Source organism: Macaca nemestrina, chromosome 3, assembly GCF_043159975.1.
Source record: "Macaca nemestrina isolate mMacNem1 chromosome 3, mMacNem.hap1, whole genome shotgun sequence".
Taxonomy (NCBI): Eukaryota; Metazoa; Chordata; class Mammalia; order Primates; family Cercopithecidae; genus Macaca; species Macaca nemestrina.
Genome location: NC_092127.1, coordinates 41,503,352 through 41,529,842, shown reverse-complemented (window position 1 = coordinate 41,529,842; position 26,491 = coordinate 41,503,352). Strand labels below are relative to the sequence as shown.

The 26,491-nt window shown below is 39.8% G+C and overlaps 1 protein-coding gene across 3 annotated transcripts in view; it reads right to left on the bottom strand.

The window, feature by feature from the left end:
* LOC105463453 (nuclear receptor subfamily 3 group C member 2) overlaps positions 1–26,491 on the bottom strand; it is a 365,650-nt gene that overhangs the window by 109,621 nt on the left and 229,538 nt on the right. For all 3 annotated transcript variants that reach the window (XM_011710526.3, XM_011710525.2, XM_011710529.2), the window contains exon 4: positions 8,523–8,639. In XM_011710526.3, coding sequence (XP_011708828.2) covers positions 8,523–8,639 — 117 coding nt within the window. The remainder of the gene's footprint in view (positions 1–8,522; positions 8,640–26,491) is intronic.

The window sequence follows — 26,491 nt, the reverse complement described above, 5'->3', positions numbered from 1 at the left end:
AAAAAAATTACATCTCATTACATTTTTAATTTGCATTTCTATTATAATGATTAGATTTAGAATCTTTTCATGTGTTTCAAGAATGAATTGTATTTCTTTTATCTGCAATTGTTCTGTTCATATCCTTTACCTGTTTTTTAATGAGTTGTGTTTTATTTTCTTATAAAATTATAGGAGCTCTTTATCTGTGAGAAAAATTAACCCTTGTCTATAAGTTGTATTTCCTCCAGTTTCATGTTGTTTAAGGCCTTTACAGTAATATTTGATTTGTAAGTAATGTTCATTTTCTCAATTTTTTGCTTTAATAGCTTCTGAGTTTATTTTACATAGTCATCTTTCAGTATCCTCAGGGGATTGGAAAACGCATTCCCTGCTCTGAGATACCAAAATCCACGAATTCTCAGGTCTCTTACATAAAATGGCACAGTATCACACATAATCTTTTTTCCCCCATAAGTTATTGGGGTACAGGTGGTATTTGGTTACACGAATAAGTTCTTTAGTGGTGATTTGTGAGATTTTGGTGCACCCATCATCCAAGCGGTATACACTGTACCACTTTTGTAGTCTTATCCCTTACCCCCGTCCCACTCTTCCCCCCAAGTCCCCAGAGTCCATTGTATCATTCTTACGCCTTTGCATCCTCCTAGCTTAGCTCCCACATATCAGTGACAACATACGATGTTTGGTTTTCCATTCTTGAGTTACATCACTTAGAATAATAGTCTCCAATCTCATCTAGGCACTGCAAATGCTGTTAATTCATTCCTTTTTATGGCTGCATAGTATTCCATCATACACACACACACACACACACAAACAAACACACACATACACTACAGTTTCTTTATCCACTCATTGATTGATGGGCATTTGGGTTGGTTCCACAATTTCACAATTGTGAATTGTGCTGATATAAACATGCGTGTGAAAGTATATTTTTTGAATAATGACTTCTGTTCCTCTGGGTAGATACCCAGTAGTGGGATTGCTAGATCAAATGGTAGTTCTACTTTTAGTTCTTTAAGGAATCTCCACACTGTTTTCCATGGTGGCTATATTACTTTACATTCCCACCAGCAGCGTAGAAGTGTTCCCTGTTTACTGCATCCATGCCAACATCTACTGTTTTTTGATTTTTTGATTATGGCCATTCTTGCAGGAGTAAGGTGGTATTATATTTTGGTTTCGATTTGCATTTCCCTGATTATTAGTGATGTTGAGCATTTTTTCATATGTTTGTTGGCCATTTGTATATCTTCTTTTGAGAATTGTCTATTCATGTCCTTAGCCTACTTTTTGATGGGATTTTTTTTCTTATTGATTGATTTGAGTTCATTGTAGATTCTGTGTATTAGCCCTTTGTCAGATGTACAGAAAATTTTCTCCCACTCTGTGGGTTGTCTATTTACTCTGCTGACTCTGTTGTCTGTTTCCTCTGCTGACTGTTGCTTTTGCTGTGCAAAGCTCTTTAGTTTAATAAGGTCCCAGCAATTTATATTTGTTTTTATTGCATTTGCTTTTGGGTTCTTGGTCATGAAATCCTTGCCTAAGCCAATGTCTAGAAGGGGTTTTTCCAATGCTGTCCTCTAGAATTTTTATAGTTTCAGGTATTAGGTTTAAGTCCTTAATCCATCTTCAGTTGATTTTTGTATAAGGTGAGGGATGAGGATCCAGTTTCATTCTCCTACATGTGGCCAGACAATTACCCCAGCACCATTTGTTGAAATGTCCTTTCCCCACTTTATGTTTTTGTTTATTTGTCAAAGAACAGTTGGCTGTAAGTATTTGGGTTTATTTCTGGGTTCTCTACTCTGTTCCATTGGTCTACATACCTATTTTTATACCAGTACTATGCCGTTTTGGTAACTATGGCCTTATAGTATAGTTTGAAATCAGGTAGTGGGATGCCTCCAGGTTTGTTCTTTTGGCTTAGTCTTGCTTTGACTATGTAAGCTCTTTTTCAGTTCCATATGAATTTCAGAATTGTTTTTTCTAATTCTGCAAAAAATGATGGTGGTATTCTGACGGGGATTGCACTGAATTTGTAGATTACTTTTGACAGTATGGTCATTTTCACAATATTGATTCTACCCATCCATGAGCATGGGATGTGTTTCCATTTGTTTGTGTTGTCTATGATTTCTTTCAGCAGTGTTTTGTAGTTTTCCTTGTAGAGGTCTTTAGATTCCTTTCTTAGATATATTCCTACGTATTTTATTTCATTTTTTTGCAGGTATTGTAAAAGGGGATAAGTTCTTGATTTGATTCTCTGCTTGGTTGCTGTTGGTGTATAGAAGAATTACTGATTTGTGTAGATTATTCTTGTATCCAGAGACTTTGCTGAATTCTTCTATCAGTTCTGGAGCTTTCTAGAGGGGTCCTTAGGGTTTTCAAGGTAAACGATCATATCATCAGCAAACAGTGACAGTCTGACTTCCTCTTTACTAATTTGGATACTGTTTGTTTATTTCTCTTATCTACTCTGGCTAGGACTTCTAGGACTACGTTGAAGAGGAGTGGTGACAGTGGGCATCCTTGTCTTGTTCCAGTTCTCAGAGGGAATGTTTTCACCTTTTCCCAATTCAGCATTATGTTGGCTGTGGGTTTGTCACAGATGGCTTTCACTACATAAAGGTATATCCCTTGCATGTCGATTTTGCTGAGAGATTTTTTTTTTTTAGATGGAGTCTCGCTCTGTTGCCCAGGCTGAAGTGCAGTGGCGTGATCTTGGCTCGTTGCAACCTCCGCCTCCTGGGTTCAAGCGATTCTCCTGCCTCAGCCTCCCCAAGTAGCTGAGACTACAGGTGCATGCCACCACACCTGGCTAATTTTTGTATTTTTACTAGAGACGGGGTTTTGCCATGTTGGCCAGGTTGCTCTTGAGCTCCTAACCTCAAGTGATACTCCTACCTTGGTCTCCCAAAGTGTTGGCATTACAGGTGTGAGCCAGCATGCCTGGCTGAGAGTTTTAATCATAAAGGGATGCTGGATTTTGTTTTATGCATTTTTTTTGCATTTATTGAGATGATCATGTGATTTTTTGTTTTAATTATATTTATGTAGCATATCACATTTATTGACTTGCATATGTTAAACCATCCCTGCATGCCTGGTATGAAACCCAGTTAATCATGGTGGATTATCTTTTTGATATGTTGTTGGATTCGGTTAGCTAGTATTTTGTTAAGAATTTTAGCATCTATGTTCATCGAGGATATCAGTCTGTAGTTTTCTTTTTTTGCTTATGTTCTTTCCTGGTTTTGGTATTAGGGTGATGAATTAGGGAGGGTTCCTTCTTTCTTTCTCTTGTAGAATACTGTCAAAAGGATTGGTACCAATTCTTTGAATGTCTGATAGAATTTTGCTGTGAATCCATCTGGTCCTGGACTTTTTTTTGTTGATAATTTTTTAGTTACCATTTCAGTCCTTCTAGTTACCATTTTAATCTGCTTGTTATTGGTCTGCTCAGGATATCTAATTTTTCCAGATTTAAGATAGGAGGGTTGTATTTTTCCAGGACTTTATCCATCTCTTCTAGGATTTCTAGTTTATGTGTGCAAAGGCGTTCATAGTAGCTTTGAATGACCTTTTGTATTTCAGTGGTGTCAGTTTTAATATATCCTGTTTTGCTTCTTAGTGAGGTTATTTGGATTTTCTCTCTTCTTGGTTAATGTTGCTAATGGTCTATCAATTTTATTTATCTTTTCAAAGAACCAGCTTTTGGTTTCTTTTTTTGTATTGTTTGTTTCAATTTCATTTAGTTCTGCTCTGATCTTGGTTATTTCCTTTCTTCTGCTGGGTTTGGGTTTGGTTTGTTCTTGTTTCTCTAGTTCTTTGAGGTGTGACCTTAGATTGTTTGTGTTCTTTCAGACTTTTTGATGTAGTTATTTAGGACTATGAACTTTCATCTTAGTATTCCTTTTGCTGTATCTCAGAGGTTTTGATAGGTTGTGTCATTACTGTCATTCAGTTCGAATAATTTTTAAATTTCCATCTTGATTTTGTTTTTGACCCAATGCTCATTCAGGAGCAGGTTAATTTCCATGTATTTGTATGGTTTTGAAGGTTCCTTTTGGAGTTGATTTCCAATTTTATTCCACTGCGGTCTGAGAGAGTGCTTGATATAATTTCAATTTTCTTAAATTTACTGAGGCTTGTTTTATGGCCTATCATACGGTCTATCTTGGAGAAAGTTCCATGTGCTGTTGAATAGAATGTGTATTCTGCAGTTATTGGATGGAATGTTCTGTATACATCTGTTAAGTCCATTTGTTCCAAGGTATAGTTTAAATCCATTGTTTCTTGGCTGACGTTCTGTCTTGATGACCTGTCTAGTGCTGTCAGTGGAGTATTGAAGTTCCCCACTATTATTGTGTCACTGTCTATCTCATTTCTTAGGTCTATTAGTAATTGTTTTATAAATTTGGGAGCTCCAGTGTTAGATGCATATATGTTTAGGTCTGTGATGTCTTCCTGTTGGACAAGGTCTTTTATCATTATTATATACTGTCCCTCTTTGTCTCTTTTAATCACTGTTGCTTTAAAGTTTGTTTTGTCTGATATAAGAATAGCGACCCCTGTTCACTTTTGATGTCCATGTGCATGAAATGCCTTTTACACCCCCTTACTTTAAGTTTATGTGAGTCCTTATGTGTTAGGTGAGTCTCCTGAAGGCAGCAGATGGTTGGTTGGTAAGTTTTTATCCATTCTGCGGTTCTGCATCTTTTAAGTGGAGCATTTAGGCCACTTACATTCAATGTTGTTATTGAAATGTGAAGTACTGTTGCATTCATCATGCTCTTTGTTGCCTTTGTACTTTGGTTTTCTTGTTTTTGGTTTTTAACTTTTTTTTGTTTTGTTTTATAGATCTGTGTGATTTATGCTTTAAAGAGGTTCTTTTTGATGTATTTCCAGGATTTGTTTTAAGATTTAGAGCTCCTTTTAGCAGTTCTTTTGGTGGCGGCGAATTCTCTCAGCATTTGTTTGTCTGGAAATGGCTGTATCTTTCCTTCATATGTGATACTTAGTTTCAATGCATACAAAATTTTTGGCTGATAACTGTTTTGTTCGAGGAGCCTGAAGATAGGTCCCCAATCCCTTCTAGCTTTTAGGGTTTCTTCTGAGAAATCTGCTGTCAGTAATCTGATAGGTTTTCCTTTATAGGTTACCTGGTGCTTCTGTCTCACAGCTCTTAAGATTCTTTCCTTTGTCTTAACTTTGGATAACCTGATGACAATGTGCCTAGGCGATGATCTTTCTGTGATGAATTTCCTGGGTGTTCTTTGGGCTTCTTATATTTGGATGTTGAAGTCTCTTGCAAGGCTGGGGAAGTTTTCCTTGATTATTCCCCCAAATATGCTTTCCAGGCTTTTAGAATTCTCTTCTTCCCCAGGTACACCAATTATTCTTACATTTGGTTATTTAACTTAATCCCAGACTTCTTGGAGGCTTTGTATTTTCTTATTCTTTTTTCTTTGTCTTTGTTGGACTGAGTTATTTCAAAGACCTTGTATTTGAGCTTTGAATTTCTTTCTTCCATTTGTTAATTCTATTGCGCAGACTTTCCAGAGCATTTCACATTTCTAAAAGTGTGTCCAAAGTTTCTAGAATTTTTGATTGTTTTTTTTTTTCTTTAAGCTATCTATTTCCATGAATATTTCTCCATTTACTTCTTGTATCATTTTTTGCATTTCCTCAGATTGGGCTTTGCCGTTCTCTGATCCCTCCCTGATTAGCTTAATAACTAACCTCTTGAATTCTTTTTGAGGTAAATCAGGGATTTCTTCTTGGTTTGGATCCATTGCTGGTGCACTTGTATGATTTTCTGGGGTGTTGAAGAGCCTTGTTTTGTCATATTACCAGGGTTGGTTTTCTGGTTTCTTCTCATTCGGGTAGGCTCTGTCAGAGGGAAGGTCTAGGGCTGAAGGCTGCTGTTCAGATTCTTTTGTCCCACGGGGTGTTCCCTTGATGTAGCACTCTCCCCCTTTTCCTATGGATGTGGCTTCCTGTGAGCCAAACTGCAGTGATTGTTGTCTCTCTTCTAGCCACCCAGCAAATCTACCTGGCTCCAGGCTGGCACTGGGGGTTGTCTGTACAGAGTCCTGTGATGTGAACTGCCTATGGGTTTCTCAGGTGTGAATACCAGCACTTATTCCAGTGGAGGTGGTGAAGGTGCAATGGACCCCGTGAGGATTCTTAGCTTTGGTAGTTTAATGCTCTGTTTTTGTGCTGATTGGCCTCCGGCCAGGAGGTGGCGATTTCCAGAAATCATCAGTTGCAGTAGTGTGCTGAGGGAACTGTGATGGGTGGGGCCCAAGAACTTCCAAGAGTATGTGCCCGTTGTCTTCTGCTACCAGGGTGGATAGGGAGGGACGGTCAGGTGGGAGCATGGCTAGGCGTGTCTGAGCTCAGACTCTCCTTGGGTGGGTCTTGCTGTGGCTGCTGTGGGGGGTGGGGGTGAGATTCCCAGGTCACTGGAGTTGTGTACCAAGCAAGATTATGGCTGCCTCTGCTGAGTCATGCAGGTTGTCAGGGAAGTGGGGGAAAGCCGGCAGTCACAGGCCTCACCCTGCTCCCAGGCAAACTGAAGGGCTGGTTTCATTCCCACCGAGCCGCCCCAACAGCCCCGAGTCTGTTTCCAGGGAGAAGGCAAGAGGGGTTTGAAAACTTGCCCAAGGCTATCTGCCTCCCAGCTGCCACAGAAAAGGGCTTTAGTTCTCCCCCTGCCTGTGAAGTCTGCAGGCCTGATTTGGGCCCTCCCCGGAGTTCTGGCAAGGAGGCTTCTCGCCCTGTTCAAATTGTTACAAAGTTCAGCTAGAGAATTCCTTCTCCCTCTGGAGTTTTACCCCTTGCTCCTCTGGCCTCCCTCCTGATGGATCCCTGTGGTGCCAGGCAGGAATGGGCTGCTTGGTGACCCAGTGAGCTCCCAGGACCTTACTGCTGCTTCTTCTACCCCTGTATTTTGCTGGGCTCTCTAACTTGACTCAGCTCCAGGTAAAGTCAGAAACTTCTCCCACAAACAGACCTTCAGCTTCTCCAGTAGGGTGTGTGTTCAGGAGAGGAGGGTCTCCCTTTCCCACTTCTGCAGTTGGGGGACTCAGTAGCTAGAGCATCTCCCAGGTCCTACAGGAGCAGTCTGCTTCCTTCAGAGGGTCTGTGGGTCCTCTTGGGATTGCTGGTTTGTTCCTGCAGTGGATCTGGGGCTAAAATTTACAATGCAAGCCTCCACATGCTGCTTTTTCTGGAGCTGCAATCTAGTCCTGCCTCCTGTCCACCATGACCCCCTGAATCCAGTATTGCACATAACCTTCGCACAACCTCCAGTATACGTTAAATCATCTACAGATGACTTATAATACCTAATACAATGTGAATGTTATGTTATATACATATGTGTTACATTGTATTTCAAATTTTGTATTTTTGTATTTTTATTTTTTAAACCAAATGTTTTCAATTCATAGTTGGTTGAATCTGCAATATGAAACCCACAGATAGTGGGATTTGGAAAGGTCTTCTCTACTTGGAGAGTATTAACAAAAATTCATGTTTTCTTTTAGTACTTCTGTGGTTATTTTTCTAAGTTTAAATCTTTGACGCATCAGCAGTTATTCTGGAGTATAGTTAAGAGGTGGTATTCAACTTTCTTGTTTTCCAGATGGTCATCCAATTGTCACAGTTGTATTTTCTATTGAATAATCTCCCATCCCCCCACTGATCTGAAATGTCAGTTTTATTATGTGCAAAATTCCTATATTATTTGGATCTATTTCTTGACCTTCTGTTAATCTAACAATCGATAACCAAATACCACAGATTATTTTAATTATTGTAGCTATAGTATACTTTCCTATCTGGTAGAGCTAGTTCCTCTCATTATTTGTCTTTTCTAGAATATTCCTGGCTATTCTTTAGGGATTTCGAATAATCAATTGGTATTTTTCTTAGAATTATACTATATTTACAAATTAACTTAGGGAAAATTTATATCTTAAGGATGCTGAGTCTTCCTATCCACGGATGTTGTATACTTTTGAACTGGTTCTAGTTTTTTACCCTCTCCCCCTCTTTTAGTGAGCCTCTATAACATTTCAAAGCTTTTTTCATATATATCTTTATTACATTTACCTCTAAAGTTAGGTATGTACTCCTATGTGGGTAATGTTATCACATATAGGTCTAATTTCTAAACAGATGTGGCAATAAAAACTATTAACTATGGGTTTATATAAAAGTCATTCATTTTTTTTTTTGTTTTTTGTTAAGTGCCCAGTTCTTGAAACTTAGCAAATTCAAGCTTGAAAAATTCACTAGAACTATAGCCATAAAACATACCTCTTTTTGACTCCAGCTAATAAATATTTCTCTCCTAAAATGTTTTAGCATGAAAACAGAACTCATTGGATTTTCAGAAACTTTGCTCCCTGTTGGCTTCGTTTTCAATTTCGAGAGTACTCAGATCTGAGTGGTGTTGCATTACCTATTAACAATTCTTATTAAACTACAAATACAAAACTTACCTCCTAAATTCATTCCAGCTTGAAGACATTTCTGAAGTCTGCAAGCAGGACAATTCTTTCGTCGAATCTTATCAATGATGCAATCATTTCTTCCAGCACATAAATAGTTGTGTTGCCCTGATTAAAATAATAAAAAGTAACTGTTAAAATAGAGTATACTAGTACAAAACATTAATATGTATACTCAGAATATAAAACTACTTCTATCCTGCCGTGAAAACTCTTCCTCAAAAAAGTAAAAATACATGATTTGTGGATAATATAGAGGAGGAGATGGTCAGCTTAATGCAGCTGAGACTTTAGATTACACATGATAACATTACACTTATTTCCAAACATGTTCTCATATAAGTACAGCCATATTTCTCCATTGTTTGAATTTTTTGATAGCTGCATGGGTTCAGGCAATAGTGCACATTTCCTGTAGACGTCACAACAGCATCAATCTAAACAAAAGCCCTACTGCAGCTGTTTAAGCTGCTATGCCTGCCCACCATTTATACATGTGACTTCACTGGGATTTCACAGTAATTTCACTTTCAAATTACACAATTGGAAATGTTAAACTATTCCATTCTGTAAAACAATCTGGAACTAAAAAAAATCAGATGTGGGCACAGCACAGGCTTAGAGAGTGGCATCTATTGGCAAAATATGAAATTGTAGTCTAGCTTTATTAGTATTTATTCAAAAATATTTACTAAACACCCACTGGGTAGTAGGCACTACTAGAGGCACTAGGGATACAGTGATGAACAAGACAGACAAAAGCCTCTGCTCTTAACTTTCATTAGATTTGGGGGAGACACATTAGACAAAGTAATTAGATAAAATGTGTAAGATTAGTTAGATAGTAATAAGCACTAGGAAGAAAAATGAAGGGAATGTGCAAGGTGATTTTTAAATAAAGGTCTATAGATCCATCAGCCCTATAAATCCTTCCATCTAACTGTGTAGACATCTAGGAGAGAACATATACCAGAAAGAAGGAAAAGCAAATGTGGTAGGGAGGAAGGTGAGGGCTGATTACTCGGCATGTTCTAGGAATAGCAGGGACACCAGGGTGAAGGAGCAGAAGAGAATGAGTAGAGAGTAAGAAAAGATAGAGATAAACAGCTAATGTGAGCCACATCACATAGGTCTTTAGAGGTCATATTCAAGACTTTGGCCTTTACTCTGAGATGAAGCCACTAGACTAGAGGGCTTTGAGCAGAGGAGTCACTTGATGTGATTTACATTTCACAGCATCACCCTGGCTGCTGTGTTGAAACTGACTGCAGTGGACTAAAGACAGAACTAGAGAGACCAGGGGTAGGAGGCAATTATTGTAACCTAGGGGAGAGAGGAAAGTGGGCTGGGTCATTGTGGTAGCAGTGGCAGTGGTGAGTTTCTAGATGTATTCTGAGAGTAGAGCTGCATGGGTTTGCTGACAGACCAGAGGAAATGAGGAGTTAAGGACGTCTTAAGATTCTTAGGCTAAACAAGTAGAAAAAGGGAACTGTCATTAGTTAAAAAGGGGAAGACAGAAGGAGCCAATGGTTTATGAGGAATGACGGCACTCAGTCTTGGGCATGGCAAGTCAGAGAAACCTGATGGGCATCCAAGTGGAGGCATCAGGTCTGTGGTTAGGAAGAGGGCTGGGCTAGATATGTAATCAGCTCACGGACGTTATTTTAAGCCATAAAACTAGGTGAGATCACATGCTGGGTGAGCACAAACTGGAGAGTGAAGCCTGAAGAGTCATGGGTTAATGAAAAGGAGAGAGGGAGGACCACTGTTTGCTGCAAAGTAGTGAAAAGGCTGCAAAGCACTCCCTTCAGTGTAGTACCATCATGTTCCCTTGATTTAAGAATTACTAAGTAAATTACAGTAAATACTCAATAAAAATAATGTGCATCACTTAATGTAATTAAAATAATTTAATCTAAAGTATATTCTCTAACATTATGGTAAATCTTAGTAATAATAACAATAAAATAATAGTAACAGCACAGGGAAATCTATCAAAGTGAAGAAATGAAACCCCACCATTATAATAATCTAATGCCTTTTCTAAAAATTGAAGGCTCTTAATGAATATGGGTAGGTGTAGATAATTACACAAAGGCAATCAATATCCATGGTAAAAATGGTAACTGATAAATATAACATTTCATGACGTTGTACAGCACCTTAGAGAGGTTTCCACTTCTAAAATAAAATTTTAATGCCACATTATAGTTCTTAGTTAACCCATGCAACAACCCTATGACATAGGTGAGATTGTTATTGCTGCTATTCACCAGAAGAAACTCATACTAGAATTGATAAAGTGACTTCCCAAAAAGGTAGAGTTGGAAACAGAATTTAGAAAGTCTGATAATATTGCTGTGCCTCAAGGCCAGGAGAGGGTTTTCTAAATACTGATTTGCAATATAATTTACTGTTGGTCTAATAAGACATTGAAGGTGCTCTTTGGAAATGAGAAGCAACAGAAGCAACAGAATGTTGAGTGAAGCACACTCTAGCAGCCGGTGTTTCTACCCACAATTGACATTCTGTGCCTTTTGCATATTATGAGATTGAATACAAAACCACAGATTTCATCTTTAATATACACTGAACTGAGTAAACTTTAAAGTTCAAAGAAATAACTAAACGTAATTTAAATTTGTTTTAATTCAACAAGTATTTATGGGGAACCTCCAATATGTTGCAAGGTCACGAATCATTTGCATAAGGGTTGGTTGGCTGTAGTCTAAGATTCACTCTATGAATTTTCAGTAAATGTAACTAAGACTTTTAGATTGTAGGCATACAGAATGGAAAAAAATGGCCGCTGTCTTATGAACATATTGGAAGATTTTCTCCTTTGGGTGTTCAAAAACAGAGACTTTCAAATGCCAGGATTGTTCTAGAAGGATTTAAAAAAATAAATACCCTTCAAAAATTTGTTACTGTAACAACCCAGGATAATTTTCTCCCCAGAACAATATTTCATCTTCCACAAATAGAATAGGAAAGTTGTAAGGGACTGTTGCAGACATGTAATTTTCAGAAAATTTTGTCGTTTATATTTTTAGTTGTGTAAACATTAAAAATTTAAAGTACACCTACACAAATATATAATGTGTGTCTCATTCTTTAATTCATATTAAACCAACACAACACACAACCAAAATCTGTCCAGTAGGACTCAGGGAACTTTAGTCATCCATCCATCTGTGTACTCGAGTTCAGTGTACCTCCTGCTTAAGGTTGGGGCAGCTTTTTGGGCACAAGGCAGCCATTCTAGAAGATAGAAACCTTTCAAGGTTAGGATAAACTTGGATGAAGTACCAGGATGCTTAGGTCAGTTAGTGCACGTGTAACACAAATTCAAAGACTTATAGGAAAACCAGATGAACTAAATTAAAGGGAAAATAAAAGCAAAAATGCTTTATGGACTTAACAATAACAAAGTTGAGTTTAAAAATAAATCAGAGGTATCATTTTTTTCTATTGTTTTAAACTATGGTATTGTTTTTAACTGTAGAATAATTCAGTAACTGTTTAAAAGTTAATCTCATTATTTTAAAAGTTACTGCATTCAATAAAAGTTGTCTTTTACAATTTTCAATTATTATTTTGAAATCAAGAAGCAACTTTTTGTTATACTTGGCCTGGTCCCAACTGAGAAAATACAGATTATGTGACACGCAGTTCTCTAAGAATCAATAGCATAAGAACAGAAAAGTAGAAAAACGAAGGGCAGGGAGGAGAAAACACGATAAAAAGGAACCAGCTTCACAACCAGGGTCCATCTGGGTCTAAATCCTGCCTCAGTCAATAAGGAGCTATCAGAGCCTCAGCCAAGTGGCTCAATGCTTCTAAGCATTGGTATCTTGATCTATAAAATGCAAAGAGTAATGCCTACTTTCTATATTGTTAAATGGTTTCAAATGAATAATATACTGCACAAAAAGCAAGAAGCACAAACCCTGGCCTGAAGAAAGAACTAAAAAAAAAAAAAAAAAAAACTAAAAAAAATTTTAAAAGGTGATAGAGGTGGTAGAGATGACCTATTTTGTTAGCTCACTTAAAAAAAAAATGGGGCCAGGCACAGTGGCTCACGCCTGTAATCCCAGCACTTTGGGAGGCCGATGTGGGTGGATCACGAGGTCAGGAGATTGAGACCATCCTGGCTAACATGGTGAAACCCCATCTCTACTAAAAATACAAAAAATTAGCTGGGCGTGGTGGTGGGCACCTGTAGTCCCAGCTACTCAGGAGGCTGAAGCAGGAGAATGGTGTGAACCCAGAAGGGGGAGCTTGCAGTGAGCCAAGATCGCGCCACTACACTCCAGCCTAGGCGACAGAGCAAGACTCCGTCTACAAAAAAAAAAAAAAAAAAAAAAAGAAAGAAAGAAAAAAAAAAAGTAGGGTGAGAAAATCCAAAGAACAAAAATCAACTCTTAATGAATGTTAAGTGAGTAAAGAGCATCCTGTGGGAGCAGAATGTCACCTTTGAGTATGAAGGCCTCTAGATGAAGAGTCCACTTGAGCCAAGGCAAACACCATTCAGCTCTGAGCCCATCTTCAAGTCTTTAGCTTTTTTTTCTGAAAGCTGGCAAGGATAGGAGTGTGTTGAACTATATCTTTAGGGTAAACACAGGATAAAAAGCCAGGATTGTCCTATCTGTTTGCAACTCAGCTAAGAATTCTAGACTAGGGCCCAAGACTATAGGCATGGGATAAGATTCTGGAAAGCTGTAACTTCCTGGTATTATTTCTCTCGATATCTCTTATTTTTATATATTACTTAACATCAAGACTCTTTAAGTAGGCACATACACTCAGGGGCAGAAGCAAAGGTGAGCCTGGGAGACTGAATTCCATTTTGCCGGGAGCCTTGAGGGAAACTGCACCCCTGTGGATGAGAGAAGGTAGAGGTAACTGATATTTACAGACAGGCAGGTTGAGGAGCAAGGCCCTCGGAAAACAAGAAAAAGAGGTTCTAGGATCTAACATGTGTTCCCAGACAATGAGTTAATGCCATTCCACAAAGATTTTTATTTTTATTTTTATTTATTTATTTTTTTTTTGAGATGGAGTCTGGCTCTGTCGCCCAGGCTGGAGTGCAGTGGCCGGATCTCAGCTCACTGCACGCTCCGCCTCCCGGGTTTACGCCATTCTCCTGCCTCAGCCTCCCGAGTAGCTGGGACTACAGGCGCCCGTCACCTCGCCCGGCTAGTTTTTTTGTATTTTTTAGTAGAGACGGGGTTTCACCGTGTTCGCCAGGATGGTCTCGATCTCCTGGCCTCATGATCCGCCCGTCTCGGCCTCCCAAAGTGCTGGGATTACAGGCTTGAGCCACTGCGCCCGGCCTCCACAAAGATTTTTAAGGCAGAATATAAAAAAATAGAACATAGTCCATTTCTTCCAACACCTTATATTCAAGGGGTTAGGATGAGGTTGGGGATATTGAAATGATTAAGATACATCTATCTATATAACAAACCTGTACATGTACCTCTGAACTTAAAAAAAAGATATATCATGGGTCTTGATATGTTCCAACTTTAAAGAAGGAAGGGATCATACTAGAGCTGGGAGATGAATCAGTCCTTATGGAGAAGGAAAGCATCTGGGGTAAGCCTTAAGGAATGTTCTAGAGGAATGTTCATACAATGAAACATGGAAAGGACAGATGTACAGGTGTTCCACACAAAGAATTAGCCCAGGGAAGGCTGAGACACAGTTAAGTGTTCAGTAAGCAAGTGGTCTGGGATAGGCATGGGATAAGATTCTGGAAAGTTGTAACTTCCTTGTATTATTTCTCTCCATATCTCTTATTTTTATATATTACTTCACAGGCAGGATGGGTACAGAGGAGGAACAGACAGTATCCACACAGTCTGGTAGCCCGGCCATTTCCAGAGGCCGCCAGTGCCCTGCAGGCTCCAGTGCCCCTTCCTTTCTTCTGGGTTTCAGCCCCATGCATCTACCTGTTCACTGAATGTTCCCACCCGAATGTCTCTGACACTTCAATCCCTCCCTGTTCACCAATCAAATGTCACTTCCCCACCCCCACACAGCCCCCTTCCCACCTGCTATATGCCCAATTTTAAAGCTACAAGCAGTTGTATGAACTAGAAGCTGCAAGTTATCCATGGTTTACACGGCTTCTCCCCAGAATCCTCTACATTCAAGGGCTGGCAAAGTACTGATGATTCTCCCTTCTAAGTGTCTTTTGAGTTCTATCTATATCCATCAGTCCTTTCTTCATTGCAGGATCTCTTGGTTAAACTTCTGAATTATGGAGTTTGAATCCCTGTTACTATCGGACTTTAGAGAAGTTACTTAACCTTTTCATATATCAGTTTTCTGACTTGTTAAACAAGAATTATAAAGGTGCCTATCTCATGAGTTATCATGAAAATAATATACCACATAAAGCACTGAAAATAGTCACTGCTACGCAGTAAGGATAAAATGAATGGTAGCTGTTATCGCTGTATTTGTGTGATTATCATTATTACTATTATCATGTATTACTGCATATTATCAGTATAATTTCAATGGACTTGTAAGTAGTCTACCTGCCTCTGCTAATTCGCCACTTCTAAGTCAAATGATTCTAACTTCAATTTAAAAGTTATTAAATGAAAAAAACTCTCACACAGACATCAATAGGTTAAAAAAAGAAAGATAACTGTTTTGGTTGAAATGAAGCTAAGGGGTATCCCTGGTGTTTCCCTCCATCTGTACCCATCAGTGGCGTGGGAGGCACTCCACAGGAAACTGCGGCCTCTAGGGCAGACACTTAGGGTCCTGGGCCTCCCCAGAAGTTTCCCCCTCTTCCGTACAGCCTGCAGTCCTCCCCCTGAATCACAGATCTGACAGATCTGATTATGACATCATCTGCTTAAAGGCCTTCTAGGGCCCTTCACTGCTTAAACTCTCAAGTCCAAGCTCTTATAAGCTCCGTATTTAATGTGAGTTGAGCCAGTGTGTCACAGGGAGGGGAGGTGGGCAGGTCAGAGCTCAAAGATGTGCTTAGCAAAAGTTACGACCATTTCAGAAAAAGGAACCAAAGCTTGGTCAGAGGCATCTAACCTAATAACACTGGATTATGTTTATCGGTGGTTTTAGTTTTGGTGTTTTTATTATTGCATGTATTGTTCCTATTGTGGATGTGAAGGACAATATGCTTTATTTTAACAAGTAAAAGAACTCAGAAGATTGGTCCTTTGCCTGGTTGTATCTCTGTTTGCAGGTACAGACATATAGGTTGCTCCTGAATCACAAACACCATTGCTACAGACATCCTCAACTATAGACTGTAGTCAGCAGGCACCGTCTCCTCTGCCTGCCAACCCTGGCTGATGCTTGGTCATGGGTGGTGGCAGCACTTCTGGCATATCTCCCCCATTACTTTTCTTTTAAATCTTAGAAGGCAGTCTCATTTCTGTTTTTCTCTGGCGCCACTAATTTCATGTTCTATGACATCTATGGATCCATATACCTCCTTCACCTCCCCATCAGTGTCCTACTCCTCTACCTGTACCTGGAAAACATTCTATCCCTCCATACACATGGCTGATCATCAGGGTAGTACCCTTTTATCAAGCAAGACACTGAGGTTCTCAGGGAGAGTTAGATATGAGACATGAAAAGAACCAGGTTCTGGAAGCCCCAAAAGCACAGCAGACACCTACAAATACCCTTGAGAATCTTTAAAGAAGGATTTGCAGAGATGGAGGTGCTTGAATTACATCTTACGAACAGAAGTCCTCAAATTTTGTCTTTTAAAAAACTGACTTATCACACATTGGCAACATAGCCTTTTACATATGGGGGACTGAATATGAAAAATCAAAACACTGAACATTGATATTTTGCTCCCACCACAGTACCCAGATTCCTTCCTGTCCCCACAGAGAGGCAGTGCTGGGGCCTCAGATTGAGCCTCCCAGTGGGGAACACCTCTGCCCACCCTTGACCTGACCTTTTTTACCAGGGGGAGGAAGCTCCAAGATGCTATATTACAGGCCTCTCTCCATCCCCTTTACTCAGTCTGCTTTCATTAGTACATTTGAGAAGAATTAATCTGGCTTGCCTGCCTCCACGGTGGCTTCGTCCTCTTGTGGGACAGCTCCCTCTGGGAGCAGGTGCTCAGCCTCCAGTCTTGAGGAGGCCTGTCCTGATCCAGCTGTTTCTTTGCCTGTACCTAATGTGGGGGCTCAGATGACCAGGTCCCTTTGGCTCTTATCACTAAGTCATATACTTCAACTTATTTACCCCCAAATGTTGATGTTTTATCTTCCACCAGCCACTCCTTTGTTTTATAACTCAATTTGTTCAGAATCTGGGTGGGGAAATGTGCTATTTTACAGGTCCCTTAGAGATGGAGAAAGACAGAGTTAACACCAGAGTCCCTGAGATTCAGATCTCACAAATACGGACACATACAGAGTGAGCTCCTGAGCTTGAATCCTAACAAAGGCCCTAAGGTTCCCCCTCATCCCACTTCCTCTGTATTTCACTCCTTAATTCCTGCTTTCCCAGATCTGGAGCTCATTAAAAGGCAGGGAACCCAGGGAATGTGGTCATTATGGGAATCCAAATGTTGATGACAGTGAAGGCATAGTTTAAACCCTCTTCTGGTGTTTTTGTTTTCTGTCTAATAAACAATCTTGAACAAATTTCACCACTGAATCTTGTTTTCCTTTAAAACCTTATTTTTATGCTCCCTATGTTATGTGAAATGTTTTCTTTTTCATATCCTGAACATACAAAAGTATTTAAATAAAAGGGACAGTAACTTATAAAAATAGTTTGATATTTATCACTCTCTGAATGATCTATTGCTTAATAATTCGTTATATGCCAGAGCCGACAGTTTGATTGTTGCTGCTGTTCATTCAAATATGGGAACTATAAAGCACCAAACTTGTTGCAAGCCTTCTTCACTAACTACTCCTGGTGGATACTCTAGAATAACCAGACCTTAGGTACAACGTAAGTTTCCCTATTTAAAAAAAAAATCATTTATTTTCAGTATCAGAAAGGCAATTTCTCCAAATCCCTTTTAAAATTAACTTTGTGCTTAAATCTCTTTCTCATTTTTAAAGATCCATTTGTTGTCCTGCTGCAAGATTTTTTTTTTTTTTTAAGCAGTTGACAACTGCCCAGCAACAGCAGCCTGTGTTTGCAGTCACTATTTTGGGCTACATCACATGTCACTTACATAACCTTGTTTAACTGCTCTTGAACTGGTTCGAACAACCTGGGAAACAGATTAGAGCAGTCCCAGCAAATTCCCGCATTGCAGATTCTGATGGGCGATTTCCCTTCCCCTACCTCCCCCCGCCCCCCCATTCTTATAATGTCGCATGGTGAGTTAAGACGGTGTCCAACAAGAACTGGTTATTCATTGTTGGAGCCAACTAAAACATTCGATAATTAACTTCCTCTGCTCAGTTAAAACCAGTTTGGTCTGCCCATAATAAACCAATGAACAATGATCCCCTGCTGCTGAGGTTTATGAGTGGGCCTGGATTAACATGTTTTAAAATGCCAGGGGGAAAAAGAACTGACTTGAGAAGTAAGTATAGGTTGCCTTTGCCACCTTAAAGCACAAATCTTTTGAAGCTATGTTTTTAGGATTCTAATATTTTAATTTAGAAGTCAGATTAGCATCATTTTTTTTTTTTCCTGTGGTGTTTCAAGAGTTCTTCCCATGTGGATAAGCAAAAAATTCCCAAATAAACATTCTTCTTGTTGTGAAAGGTGTTCGTTTTTCATTTTTTAAAATGTACTTTTAATTATCATAAGAATTTGTATGCATATTTTAGTAAAAGGGAATCAAAGATAATATCATATGACAAAATCCAGGTGATGTAAGATTTTAACCTTGAGAAACACTCATTATGGTGCGCAGTAAGAAAAAACAAGTAAGTTACTGACAAGGAACAAGGAAAATTTTTTTCAGGAAGAGTGACTTACGTCTCTCACACATTCAATACTAGGAATTTAACATAGCTGCGCTTCACTATGCAAAAACATCTGTTATCTAGATAAACTAATAAGTTATTCAGGGCAGTGGAAAGGGAACTAGCATTTGTTGAATTCCTATTATGTGACAGGTGCTTTACCAATCATACTTAATTTAATCCTTTAAAAATCCTATGGGGGTGTCCTATGAGATTAGTCATATTATCCCCATTTTGTCAATTAAGACATTCGGAGAGGTAAAATCATGTGGCTAGCTTAACTGGGATTCATACTTGCAGCACTTTCATTACAGCACTTACTCTCTCTAGGGTCCATCCACGTTAGAAGTATACTTAAGATTCTTATACCAACAGCACAAAATGGTGCAGAAACAGAACCTCTGGAATGAAAGACATGTTTAGGCTACCTTATAAAGGATAACTCAGACCAATACATCACTAACTACTCTGACACTGGGAAAAGAGAACCATATGAATTTGGTTGCACCTATAATTCTAATTACATCATACATAGGATGCCAAATTTACATACTGCCTGATCCACCACTTTTTGCCTGATCTAAATATACTTCTAAACTCCAGACCTGGAAGCCAACACACGCACAGCCCTTGCAAGAATTTAAAAATCCTGCATGCTGGGTTCTCAGTGATCAGATTTTTGCCCAACCAGCTAATCCCTCAAGACCTCAAAGGTAGAAATGAGGCCAGGGTAGAGAGAAGGGACTGTTGTTCAGCCACTCTGGCTTCAAACTATTTGTTAAGATTTGAAGGTTTCAACACAGTTCAGTGGGTCCTTATTTGCCATCTCAGGCATAGCCCAGTTTCTGAACAACAATATAACTCTAGACCGAAATGAAACCCAGATGAGAGAGGATATTGGTAACAAAGGACAACTGAATCATAAACTTCTACCAACAATCTAAAATGTTTGCAAGAAAAGTAAGAAATTATTTGATATGTGTTTGTTTTGCCACACTCACAAATATTAAATTAGACTAGTTTTGGGTCTATAATGCTATAATACATGCATGTGGTACAAAATTCGAGATGTACTATAGGACATCTGGTGAAAAGGCTCTCTCTCTCCCCCTCTCCTATCCTCTAACCACCTAGTTTCCTTCCCCCAAGGCAAACCACTGTTATCAATTTCTCTGTATCCTTCCAGAGGTTTTTCTAGGATACATGTTTTTAACCACAGTAAATATGTTCTGTTTGTGAAGTTAGGCATTATTAATTCAACATGTCTGCTTGCTCTTGTATTAATTCAACAAATAATTATCGGGCGGCTATTACATGTCAGTTACAGCACTGGGAAGAGAGATGAATAAAAGATCCCTGTCCTTTAGGGACTCATAATCCAGTGTGGGAGAGTGGCTCCTAAGCAAATTAAACCCTGGGGCAAGAACGGACATGAATAAGTGCTAAGAGAATACAGAAGAGAAAGTAACTATTTTCGCCTCAGAAATCAGAAAAAGCTTCACAGAAGAAATAACAATAGATTTGCATCTTGAGCACTGTTTTTTGGATGGAAAGAGAATTAGAAAAGTTTCCTACCCAGAGAAACAACATACTAAGAAAAATGTTGTCAGAGGGCATCATATATTTTGGGACGGGTGAGTTTTGTGACTGGAGCACAGTGGGGGTTGTGTGTAGAATTAAGAAAGAGCAACAGTGTGAGGACTTGTTAGACCATATGACACAGTCTGGACATGAATCTTAGGCAATGGGGAAGCCTGTCCAGGTCTACTTTGTGTTTTGGGAGTTCACTCTAGTAGTTCAGTGGAAGAGGTCCTAGAGTAATGGCAAAGGGACCAGTGAAGCTCACAATCCAGATGACTCTTTCCAAAGAGCATGGTTGGGAGATATAATTCCAAGTAACCATCCTTGTCTCTGTTACTTTCTGGCTCCAAACTTGTTTTTCCATAGCTGAACTGCCTTGACACCCACTCGCCCAAATGAGAAAAACCAACACCATCCTAAATCATCTCTTTGTGGCCCTCTATGCAAACACTCACACTTTTCTAATTTTATAACTCAAAGTTGTTTTCTACCTTCTTGGTCCCATTATTGTCTCAAAGAAGCAGATAATATGTATGTCTGAGATAAAAATGGTAGCCATCAAGTTACCTACTTAGCTTGTCAAAGCCGAGTAGATATTTTCTGCTTTCATATTCTAAACCTGTCAGTTTCCCCTTTATCCAATTATTCCCAGTAGAAACAACTCACAAATTTCAGTCTATTTGAACCAAAATTTTATGCTTATGATGAAAAAGTGATACAAGGGGTAAAATCTGCATATGTTAGAACTTTGTATATCGTTACTTTATCATGTGGAGTTGAAGATTAGAATTGATAAAAGAGTGGAAGGGAGAGGAAGTGTGTGGGATATTGAGCTGCAAGCCTTTGTTGTTTGAAACAGGACTATCAGCTGAGAATGAGAAGGGCAGGGTTGGAGGAGGGACTAGATCATAAGTGTGCTGGAGCAGCCATGGAAATATGACAGCATGAGATGAAAGGGAAGAAGACTCAGGCTTGTGGGCTACCAACTATGCTCCAGGTTACTGGGCTAGGTAAGTTACATTCTTATGTTTAATGTTTATTATTTATTTATTTATTTATTTTTTGAGATAGGGTCTTGCTCTGTCACCTAGGCTGGAGTACAGTGGCGTGATCACAGCTCACTACAACAGCCTTGACCTCCCAGCCTCCAGCAATCCTCCCACATAAGCTTCCTGAGTAGCTAGGACTACAGGTGCATGCGCCCATGCCTGGCAAGTTTTTTTGATTTTTAGTAGAGACGTGATCTTGCTGTGTTGCCTAGGCTGGTCTCCAACTCCTGAACTCAAGCAATCCTCCCAAAGTGCTGGGATTATAGGTGTGAGCCACCACTCCTGTCCTTATGATAACCTTTTAAATAGGTGATAATATCCTCATGTCCTGAGCAAGAAAATAAGTAGCTGTCCATGGTGCTTCACAGGGTCAGCAGGGATGGCAGGATTCAAATTCAGGTCTGACAAAAGCCATGCTCATTAGAATCACCTGGCCAGTCAAACAGAAGCAACACTGAATCTTTACATGCATGAAAACATCTACTTCACAATTTCTAAGAAGGCTTTATACATATGTTTTAACCTTGTACATTTGATCATTTGGCTAAATTGTTTAAAATAATTTTCTATTTAAATAATAGCTTAGTTCTTATTTACAGCTGAAACTCAGGACAAGAGAGGTTCCTAATGCAGTTCATAAGGTAGTAATGGGCTTTAGGGTCAGATGCAGTGGGTTACAGCAGACTGTGTCACTTAGCAGCTATGGAACACTGAACAAGCCATTTAACCTTACATTTTTTCATCCATAAAGTCAGTAACAAAATTTATCTCACAGGGGCTTATAAAGATTAATGCAACAGTACAGTAGTCCCCCCTTATCCATGGGGGACATGTTCCAAAGACCCCCAGTGAATGCCTGAAACCACAGACAGTACCAAAATCTATACATACTATGTGTTTTCTTATACACACACACCTATAACATTTAATGATAAATTATGCACACTAGGAGATTAATAACTAATAATAACAGAGTAATTATAATAATAGAGTGTAATAAAAGCTATTTGGATACGATCTCTCTCTCTTCTCACAATATCTTAATGTACTATACTCACCTATTTTCAGATTATGGTTGACACTGTGGGGACCTGAAACCAAGGAGCATAAAATTACAGACAAACGGAAAACTACTGTACATTTAAAATGCCTAGAACCATGTGTGGAACACAATAGGTGCTAAAAAAACTTTCCATTCTTCCCCAAGGTCACAGCCCTTAAGATCAGGAAGCACTTTAGTGCAATGGCAGAGCACTGTTCCGGGAGCAGATGGCTTGGTTCCCACCTGGTTTCACCACTCACTGACTGTGAGAGCTAAAGTTAGCCTCACCAAGCTCTAGTACATCTATCTGTAGAATGGTCACAGTAATGGTACCTCCCCTAAGGCTGCATTCAGGTCAATCCCAACTTTGGGCAGAAGGATCCAGTCCTTCTATTCCAAAGCTGGGATCTCTGTGTTAAGTTACTTTTCTACCAATTATGCTTGCATGTTGGGCTCAACTTCTGATGATAGGTCTTGTGCCTCATTCCCCTGTGTCCCATTCCTTGTTTTAATGCCTATGTAGTACCCCAGTCCTTACAGGACAAAATTCCTAACTCTCTGACTCCCTCTAAAGCCCAGTCCCAAGACGGGGCCTCTGACACCTGCCTTTCTTGAGAGCCCACGTGCTGAGATTTCTAAATGCAGTCCCCTCCTACACCCAAAGACCCTCATAAGATCCTACTCAGACCACCAGCAGTTTCTGTGCTCTGCCTTCTGGACTGGATTTCCTTGTGACACCTGTGCCCATACTCCAGATACTATCCCACCTTGGTGAGCAGGTCTGATTCATATCCCAGGTCTTTCCAGTTTGTTCCATTATTACCTTAATTTCCAAAGAAATATTTCCTGTCACCATTTCTCCTACACAGAAGGAAAATAATAAAATAATACAATAGAGAAAAATAATAATTTAGTTTATTTGGAATTATATGGTATTTTTTTCCCTCTCTCAAAAAGCAAGAGCTTTTCACGAAGCATATGCAAAAAATGGCCGGACGTGGTGGCTCACACCTATAACCCCAGCACTGTGGGAGGCTGAGGCAGGCAGATCACCTGCGGTTAGGAGTTCAAGACCAGCCTGGCCAACATGGTGAAACCCCGCCTCTACTAAAACTACAAAAATTAGCTGGATATGGTGGCACACACCTGTAATCTCAGCTACTTGGGAGGCTGAGACAAGAGAATCATTTGAACCTGGTTAGTGGAGGTTGCAGTGAGCCGAGATCATGTGACTGCACTCCAGCCTGGGCAACAGAGTGAGACTCTGTCTCGGAAAAAAATAAATAAATAAAAAATTTTAAAAAAGCAAAAAATGCTTTGTTTAACCATTAAGTATATAGTTTTGTTTTGTTCATTTTTTGTTTGTTTCTTTTTCCAACAGGGTCTTGTTCTGTTGCCCAGGCTGGAATGCAATGGTGCAATCATGGGTGGGCTATCACAGCTTATTGTAGCCTCAACCTTCCAGGCTCAAGTGATGCTACTGCCTCAGCCTCTTGAGTAGCTAGGACTACAGATATGCAACCAGCACTCCCAGCTAACTTTCTGATCCTTTTTTTGGGGGGGGTGGAGGGTAGAGACAGGGTCTTACTATCATGCCCAGGCTGGTCTCAAACTCCTGGCCTCAAGTGATCCTCCTGCCTTGGCCTTCTGAAGTGTTGGGATTACAGGCAAGAACCACTGGGCCTGGCCTAAGAAAGCATATAGATTTACAACTGATTGCCTAACTGTCATTTCAGTCACTTGTAAAAGAGAAAGACTCATTGATTTTAGAGTCTTATGTAACAAAACCACCAGCTGATTTTTAGCTTAGCAGGAGAAGCCAATTAGGGCTAGGATGGTTGCTTCTCACCCTTACTTGCCTGTGCCTTCCTCTGCCCTTCCAGATCTGCCATCTCCAGATCCCATCCAGCCTTAAGTCTTGGTTTAATCCTAATGCTAAAAGTTCCTAGAATGCTCTAGCCCTTCCCCACCCCCATCTCCCCAATCCATGATACTGGCCTGATCAATTTGCTTAGGGCACCACTGCTGCGTTTCTCCCAACTTGCAGCTGGCCCTTGCTACAGAGCAATGTTCTCTTGCTGTCTAGGGTTTCTCAGGTACAACTTTCTCTTGGGACCCAGGTTATATGTCAGCAAGGTCCTTCCCTTCCGTTCCCTCCTCTCCTGGGAGGAGGGTCTGGATGGGTCACATTCTAGAGGACAGTCCCTTTTTGCTAATGAGAATAAAGGTGGGCAGAAGGAGGCCTTGCTTCGGTGTGACACTTCACTAATTTTGGGTGGTTTTTTTTTTTTTTTTTTTTTTTTTTTAAGAGACGGAGTCTCGCTCTGTCACCCAGGCTGGGGTGCGGTGGCGTGATCTTGGCTCACTGCAACCTCCACCTCCCAGGTTCAAGCATTTCTCCTGCCTCAGCCTCCCGAGTAGCTGGGAATACAGGCGCATGTTGCCACGCCCGGCTAATTTTTTGTGTTTTAGCAGAGACGAGGTTTCACTGTGTCGCCCAGGCTGGTCTCAAACTCCTGAGCTCAGGCAGTCCACCCACCTCGGCCTCCCAAAGTGCTAGGATTACAGGCGTGAGCCACCGTGCCCAGCCACTAATTCTGGGTTTCTAATGTTCTCTCCAGTGGGCTCCAGACTCAAACACAGTGAATTAAGATAAGGAAATTTGCTTTCCTACTTGTTGGTGTTTTTTATGCATATTCCCAAAGGGGAAAAAACCTATAGTTTGAGGCAGGGTTGGGCCTTTGCTCCCATCCTGAGTTTCTGTCCAAGGAACCTGCCCTACATTGCTGGTTTGCCAATAAATTCTGAGACATAATAAGTGCAAAGCATCATGTTTCAGAAGCCTTTTCCATCCACAAGTACCAATAAATTATTACTCTAATATGTTAAACATTTTCATATACAAAACCACCACAATCTGTAAATCACTAACTTGCTGGGTCATCTGGTGAAATTAAAGCCTTTCTGAGTTTCTTCCCTCGTCTGTACAATGTAGAGATGAGATTAATCTCTATTGCCCTGTGTGTGTATCTCTTTGCTTCTATGGCCCTGAAAAGAGGAATGGTTGAAGAAAATACATAAAGTGATCATTAGAATGAATTGGTAGTAAATCCAGAGATGTGGCCTTGCCTGTGGCTAGGGTACATACCTGTGAAGCCCAACTCAGAGCAAACTGCTAAAGACAGGAAAGGGAGTAATCACTGTCCTTATTAAATGTAAGAGTCTTAAGTTGCAAACTAGTTAAAAGAATTCCAAAGCAGTCACAATGTTCTTTGATGAGAAAGGCAGTCAAAGATAAGGGAAATTACTTATAAAAAATACTTCTAAGGCAAGTACTCCAGGAGATAAATAAAAACTGAAAAATATAAGATTGTGTATGCATGTGTATAGATATCTGTTCAAACACAAATTTTAAACAGTTCCAACAGTGCTGAAAGCCAAAGTGTGATCACATGAGAATCTTTAAAAAGCTTTAGAATTTTTCATTAGGTGTAAGATAATAAAATGCAGAAATGGAAGGCTCACTCCCCTTTTTCTCTACTCACTGCAGTTCTAGACATTTTTAATGAGGCTACTTATGTATTTAATTTTATGTTGCAATTATAAAATTGATAAAAGATATTAGGAAAAAGCCTATAAGTAATATTTTAAGTCAAAGAAAAATTAGAGGAGCTTATTACATTTGATAAACCACGGCATCACTGGAAGAATATTAAAGAAAGAGGGAGTTTGGTTAACACCTCATATCAAGTTACGTGAAATACTGTGCCTCTATGAAGCAGGATGGAGATAAACAAAATACAGCTTGCAGGCCAAAAATAGCCTAGTTTTCCCAGCTCTGCATTCCATCTGTCAAAACAAGGTGGATGGCATTCATCAGATACCAGCAATGTGTATATAGCTGGACTGATCCAATCATTTTCTGGTGGACTTAGTTTTATTAATAATAATAATAATAATCAGCCATCAATTAATGAAATTTGTAAAAATGGTTACATAACAGAGGCTTTGTCAGTTATCATCAGCTCATTCTTCTTTCCCTTCTGGAGTCTAGAGTCGATACTTTCATATCCTCGCTACCAAGTCTAAGGCCCTCACTGAACCTCAACTTTCCTTGAAACCTTCCCTGACCCCGGTCAGAAATATCTCCTCTCTCTGACATAGCCGCACACTTGATTGAAACCCCAAGGAGCCAGCTGATATTGGCTGGGCACTATCACAAGTAGGGCCCCGTGGCACTCCATTATCTCTCTTTTTTTTTTTTTTTTTTGAGACGGAGTCTCGCTCTGTCGCCCAGGCTGGAGTGCAGTGGCCAGATCTCAGCTCACTGCAAGCTCCGCC